Source organism: Gymnodraco acuticeps, unplaced genomic scaffold, assembly GCF_902827175.1.
Source record: "Gymnodraco acuticeps unplaced genomic scaffold, fGymAcu1.1, whole genome shotgun sequence".
NCBI classification, from domain to species: Eukaryota; Metazoa; Chordata; class Actinopteri; order Perciformes; family Bathydraconidae; genus Gymnodraco; species Gymnodraco acuticeps.
In genome coordinates, this window is record NW_022991565.1 from 316276 (window position 1) to 323775 (window position 7500).

Sequence of the window (7500 nt, forward strand, 5' to 3'; positions counted from 1 at the left end):
GTATTTGTGTTCAACATGTAAGAAGTAGAAAGTACAGGTATTTGTGTTCAACATGTAAGAAGTAGAAAGTACAGGTATTTGTGTTCAACATGTGAGAAGTAGAAAGTACAGGTATTTGGGTTCAACATGAGAGAAGTAGAAAGTACAGGTATTTGAGTTCAACATGTAAGAAGTAGAAAGTACAGGTATTTGAGTTCAACATGTAAGAAGTAGAAAGTACAGGTATTTGAGTTCAACATGTAAGAAGTAGAAAGTACAGGTATTTGTGTTCAACATGTGAGAAGTAGAAAGTACAGGTATTTGTGTTCAACATGTAAGATGTAGAAAGTACAGGTATTTGTGTTCAACATGTAAGAAGTAGAAAGTACAGGTATTTGTGTTCAACATGTATGAAGTAGAAAGTACAGGTATTTGGGTTCAACATGTAAGAAGTAGAAAGTACAGGTATTTGTGTTCAACATGTATGAAGTAGAAAGTACAGGTATTTGTGTTCAACATGTAAGATGTAGAAAGTACAGGTATTTGAGTTCAACATGTATGAAGTAGAAAGTACAGGTATTTGTGTTCAACATGTAAGATGTAGAAAGTACAGGTATTTGAGTTCAACATGTATGAAGTAGAAAGTACAGGTATTTGGGTTCAACATGTAAGAAGTAGAAAGTACAGGTATTTGAGTTCAACATGTATGAAGTAGAAAGTACAGGTATTTGTGTTCAACATGTAAGATGTAGAAAGTACAGGTATTTGAGTTCAACATGTATGAAGTAGAAAGTACAGGTATTTGTGTTCAACATGTAAGAAGTAGAAAGTACAGGTATTTGGGTTCAACATGTAAGAAGTAGAAAGTACAGGTATTTGAGTTCAAAATGTAAGAAGTAGAAAGTACAGGTATTTGAGTTCAACATGTAAGAAGTAGAAAGTACAGGTATTTGTGTTCAACATGTGAGAAGTAGAAAGTACAGGTATTTGGGTTCAACATGTAAGAAGTAGAAAGTACAGGTATTTGTGTTCAACATGTGAGAAGTAGAAAGTACAGGTATTTGTGTTCAACATGTAAGAAGTAGAAAGTACAGGTATTTGTGTTCAACATGTAAGAAGTAGAAAGTACAGGTATTTGTGTTCAACATGTAAGAAGTAGAAAGTACAGGTATTTGTGTTAGAAATGTAAGAAGTCAAAGTAAAAAGTCGCCAGAAAAATAAGTAGTGGAGTAAAGTACTGATACCAGAAAGATGTACTTAAGTACAGTAACAAAGTATTTGTACTCCTCTACTTCCCACCCCATTAAGAACTGCACTGAAGTACAAACTTCAGGTATCTGTATTTCCTTCAACCTCATACTACGGTTAACTCCACTACAGACGTCTGACAGCTTGTCCTCCCCTTCCTGTACAGTGAAGATCATTCATCTCCAGATGTGTTGATTTTTGAATGTTTGTGATAAACTGAAGAATAAGGTGATCCTTATGTGTTGAGAAGAAATGACCTTCTTAGGGTAAATAAACTCTTAAAGCTTTTTGGATATACTTGAAAATGTATCGTCACAAAGTTGAAAACGTTTTTCTGAGAAAATCAAGACTTTTTTTTAGACTTTTGACATGTTTCCCCTCTGGGTGGTGAGGCTGCAAACACATAATGATTTTACAGAATGTTACGCATTGCTGTAATTTAAACTACCCAACAGTATATATACGGCCTCATGTGTATTTTCTACTTTTTAATGCTGCTTTAATTCTATTTTGAGATGTTTCAATTCTAGTATTGTTTTTTTCTACTCTTCAATATCTACTTATGTGCAATGCCTTGTTTTGTTGTGTTGTTTTTAAGCTGCTGCAATGCAAACATTCCCGAATTTGGGATCAATAAAGTACCTCTTAACTCTTATCTTATAGGAGTTCAAATAATCTCAACATACATACACATCGATGCCAATATGAATCCAAAATCATCATATTCTGTATAATAGTAAAACACTGACAGGGAACATTTAACTGCACAGTGAGTACTTAAAGTTACTTGAAGTACATTTCCCTGATAGTACTCACATGATTTGACTAAAGTAAGGTTTTAAGAGGCTGAAGACTTTTCTTTTTGTCGCTGCTTTTAATTGAACTATTCATATCTTAGACTGCACTGTAACTTTTATCCATGTACTTTTTTCTTTTAATGTTTAATTGACTGCCATGTATTTTTTTCTTTTAATGTTTATTTTATTAGCTTTTCTTTTTAATGACTGATTTTAAATGCCATTTTCTTAATCTCTTTCATTTTTTGTAAAGCACTTTGAATTGCCTTGTGTTGAAAAGTGCTATATAAATAAACTTGCCTTGCCTTGCCTTGCCTAAATGCAGACCTCTTACACGTAGTGGAAGGTTGGGGATCTGAATACCTCCTCCACAACTTTACCAAGAGCTGTGATTTGCTGAAGGGTAACAGCAGTTTGAAAGAAGTGTGTAAATGTCTTACTGTGGCCATGTTTAAGATGGTCTTGTCCCTCCCTTCGCTGTCTTCCTCATCATCATCGTCGCTGAATTCTGCTGCAGCGCTCTCGATGAATTTAAAGGCCTCCAACACCGTGGCCGAGTCCGACAGGTCAGGTTTACTGGAAGAAGAGAGAGAGTAAAGAGAGGAGGTTAGTCTGGTAATAAAACAAGACAACTGCTACCATCTAATCGGAGATACAATGAAGTCAGACTGAAGCATCCTTTGTGCTCCAGTCAAACCTCACAGTGAATACAGAGCTGAATCCAGATCAAATCCAGGCTGAAGGCTCTTTGAGGTTCAGATATATACAGAACCTGTCTCTGATTGGCTGAAACACCAAACAGATCATTGCAGCATCCCATAATCCCCTCTGTTTCAGCCCTGCTTCCAAAGTGCTGATTCTCTGTCTGTTACTTTAGATGAAAATAAGGAGCCCCTCCCCCACGCCCCTCTGAGAGAGATTTGGTTACAAAGAACTCAATGGTGCTCTAGGAGGAGATTCAGGTGATAAGGTGGGGGGGGGGGGTAACCTTGGTTGCTGATTGGCTAATGGTTACTCAAGCCAAAAAAATCGTTATGACATCATAAAGTGTCCAAAATCTGATCAGCTCATTTTCAGACAGGTTTTTATAGAAATGGATCAAAAAGAGAGAGAATCTTTTTTCCTGAAACTTTCCGTCTCTTTCCACAGAGGGGACACATGTTGATGTATAAGAGACATGAAGAAGAGGGGACACATGTTGATGTAGAAGAGACATGAAGAAGAGGGGACACATGTTGATGTAGAAGAGACATGAAGAAGAGGGGACACATGTTGATGTAGAAGAGGCATGAAGAAGAGGGGACACATGTTGATGTAGAAGAGACATGAAGAAGAGGGGACACATGTTGATGTAGAAGAGACATGAAGAAGAGGGGACACATGGTGATGTAGAAGAGACATGAAGAAGAGGGGACACATGTTGATGTAGAAGAGGCATGAAGAAGAGGGGACACATGTTGATGTAGAAGAGACATGAAGAAGAGGGGACACATGTTGATGTAGAAGAGACATGAAGAAGAGGGGACACATGTTGATGTAGAAGAGACATGAAGAAGAGGGGACACATGTTGATGTATAAGAGACATGAAGAAGAGGGGACACATGTTGATGTAGAAGAGACATGAAGAAGAGGGGACACATGTTGATTGTAGAAGAGACATGTTGAGTAGAAGAGGCATGAGAAGCGGGGACACATGTTGATGTAGAAGAGACATGAAGAAGAGGGGACACATGTTGATGTAGAAGAGACATGAAGAAGAGGGGACACATGGTGATGTAGAAGAGACATGAAGAAGAGGGGACACATGTTGATGTAGAAGAGGCATGAAGAAGAGGGGACACATGTTGATGTAGAAGAGACATGAAGAAGAGGGGACACATGTTGATGTAGAAGAGACATGAGAGAAGAGGGGACACATGTTGATGTAGAAGAGACATGAAGAAGAGGGGACACATGTTGATGTAGAAGAAGAGACATGAAGAAGAGGGGAACATGTTGATGTAGAAGAGACATGAAGAAGAGGGGACACATGTTGATGTAGAAGAGACATGGAGAAGAGAGGGACACATGTTGATGTAGAAGAGACATGAAGAAGAGGGGACACATGTTGATGTAGAAGAGACATGGAGAAGAGGGGACACATGTTGATGTAGAAGAGACATGAAGAAGAGGGGACACATGTTGATGTAGAAGAGACATGAGAAGAGGGGACACATGTTGATGTAGAAGAGACATGGAGAAGAGGGGACACATGTTGATGTAGAAGAGACATGGAGAAGAGGGGACACATGTTGATGTAGAAGAGACATGAAGAAGAGGGGACACATGTTGATGTAGAAGAGACATGAAGAAGAGGGGACACAATGTGATGTAGAAGAGACATGGAGAAGAGAGGACACATGTTGATGTAGAAGAGACATGAAGAAGAGGGGACACATGTTGATGTAGAAGAGACATGGAGAAGAGGGGACACATGTTGATGTAGAAGAGACATGAAGAAGAGGGGACACATGTTGATGTAGAAGAGACATGAAGAAGTGGATTTTGCATAATAGGTGACCTTTAAAGTATCGTATCGTATGGTAATACAAACTGGGATTTTTTAGAGCGTCACATCAACAGTTTCCTCTCCTACCTGACCATGCCGCTGTCCTTCATGGAGGACGGCTCGGTGCCGTTCACCATGTGTTCGGCTTTGTTCTCTGAAGGTTTGTCTCCTGAGTCTCCGGTCAGACCGAGCAGCGATCTCACTCTCTGAGACTTCACATCCAGGATGGTGTCCGTGTAGCCGACCTCCTGCAGGTATCTGAGGGGGAGACGGAGAGACAAGAGAAAGGTCAGAGGAGAATCAGGAGTTCATGTGAAAAGTCAAAGTCAACATGGTTAAACCGTACACCCCAGCGCGTGCACTTCGCTCTGCATCGGCCAAACGTCTCGCTGCACCCGCACTGCGAGGGGGACCCAAGTTCCCATCAGCAAAAACACGTGGGTTTGCTATCCTGGCTCCAAAATGGTGGAATGAGCTCCCCATTGACATCAGGACGGCAGATAGCTTGCACATCTTCCGGCGCAGACTGAAAACTCAACTCTTTCGACTCCACTTCGAGCAACAAAATGACTAACAAATAATTACTAACAAAGCACTTATATACTAATAAAGGTCTGGCTTATCTATAGCCAGTTGAGTAGCACTTGAAATGTTTTTGCTCTATGAAACTTGATGTACTTATATGATTCTGTTTTCTTCTAGTTTGTATTTTGTTGGTCGAATGTACTTATTGTAAGTCGCTTTGGATAAAAGCGTCAGCTAAATGCAATGTAATGTAATGTGATGTACTCGGACCTGTAAAACCCATTGACCTTCTCCGACTTCTCCAGAGACTTTTATAAACGTCTGTCTCCCCGGACTGAACTCTCCATTCAGTTTCCCAGTCTCTTCCTGCAGCGCTGGTGCCTTGCTGTACCCGCTCAGCCTCACAACACAACAATCATCAATGGAGCAGCGTCTTTAAAAAGGGCCGTGCCACCACGTTGAGAAACTCTAGCACACTGTATGTCCTCTGTGCAAAGCTGCAGCTCAGTCAGGGTTTAACAAGATGGAGGAAATACAGAATATTTGGCAAGAAAAGTCTAGTTTTCTTTTGCACAACTATCAATAACTGAGTGGCTGATTTCATTGACCTGTAATATTTCTTTAATTTTATAATTATTTAGCACTTTATTCAATGTTTAGACATGACAAATACAAAACAAGTTTGGTCTGATTTGGATGTAAGGTGTCAGAACAGCAACAGAGGAATACAAGTGAAAACACAGCAGAGTATAGATACGGTCACACAAGGATACGAATAAAAACAACAGTCTAAATCAAATGTAAAAAGTAAGAAATAAGATACAGTAACACGTCTTTGTGCAGATGCAAGTAGGAAGACATGGTTCAAAATAATGCAATCCACAAATGTGATAATACTTGCAAAGAAGTACAATTACCCTTTAACTTGCATTATCCAATCAGAATCAAGCAAAGGTCCAAAAGAAGCTACTCGCTCAAAGGAACCTAATCTCTGTACTGTACCTTCACCCCGGGACACCTAGAGGACGACCTGGCTGACCTGAGAGCAGCGTTAGAGCTTTATCCTCAGAGCACGGAGGTTTAATTCTGAATAACATGTAGTGTGTTTGTTCACAGAGAGAGGGAGAGAGAGAGAGGGGGGGGGGGTCTCTCTGTACCAGCCTCTCCGATCGCAGGAGGCCTCACACAATCCTCCATTCACACACACACACACACACACACACACACACACACACACACACACACACACACACACACACACACACACACACACACACACACACACACACACACACACACACACACACACACACACACACACACACACACACACACACACACACACACACACACACACACACACACACACACACACACACACACACACACACACACACACACACACACACACACACACACACACACACACACACACACACACACACACACACACACACACACACACACACACACACACACACAGCTCTGGTCCCAGTGGATTAGTGTTTGATTCCCATTAAAAGTGTTAATCTCCATTAAGAAGATTGACTCAGCTTTCTGTCCTGAGACACACACACTCAGCTGTCCCATGACACTGTGAACGTCTAAATGAGTGTGTTCGTGTTCATGTGTGTTCGTGTGTGTGTGTGTGTGTGTGTGTGTGTGTGTGTGAACTCACTGTCTGAGCAGCTGGCGTCCTTGTTTCCAGCTGAGCTGATGGCTGCTGTTTGGAGGACTGGCAGCCTCACTGTCGTTCCCCTCATCTGTGTGTGGGACAAAACAAATTAGCAACATGTTTATATTCATTCATTCATTCACACGTCAATATCCTGCAGCTCCTCCAGAGTGTGTGTCTGCTCTCAGGCTTTCTCTCCCCGTTAGTGCTCAGAAAACATCCACATGGAGGCGTCCAAGAGGCGTCCTGATCCGAAACACCTCACGCTGATCTCTGGCCTTAGTGCTGTTTTAAGGCATTATCAAACAATTCTTATGAGTACATCTCTTTTTTAGTGAGTAGATGGTCTGAACAGAACTTGAACCCCACATAACGAGGTAATGAGGCCAAGACTGATCTGAAACACCCCATGTTGCTTCTTTCAACAAGCACATTTTAATGACTTATCGTGGACCAATAGGAGCACGGACAATCTATCATTCTTACAACGATAAGCATGTAGGAGCTGAAGGGGTGATTGCGTGCTGCCAAAACAGAGACAAGTTCACACTTAGGATAAATGGACTGTACTTATGTAGCGCTTTATCCAGTCTTTAAGACCCCTCAAAGCGCTTTACATACTACATGTCATTCACCCATTCATACAGAGCAGTGTACCTCACTCTAGGACCTAACATTCACACACCGTTGGCCATCGGGAGCAACTCAGGGTTAAGTATCTTGCCCA

The 7500-nt window shown here is 41.1% G+C and overlaps 1 protein-coding gene across 2 annotated transcripts in view; it reads right to left on the bottom strand.

Annotated features, from left to right (window-relative positions):
* LOC117533572 (striatin-like) overlaps nucleotides 1–7500 on the bottom strand; it is a gene marked incomplete at its 5' end in the record, with an annotated part of 30860 nt that overhangs the window by 18517 nt on the left and 4843 nt on the right. For both annotated transcript variants that reach the window (XM_034197400.1, XM_034197399.1), the window contains 3 exon segments: nucleotides 2465–2600; nucleotides 4661–4831; nucleotides 6777–6861. In XM_034197400.1, coding sequence (XP_034053291.1) covers nucleotides 2465–2600; nucleotides 4661–4831; nucleotides 6777–6861 — 392 coding nt within the window.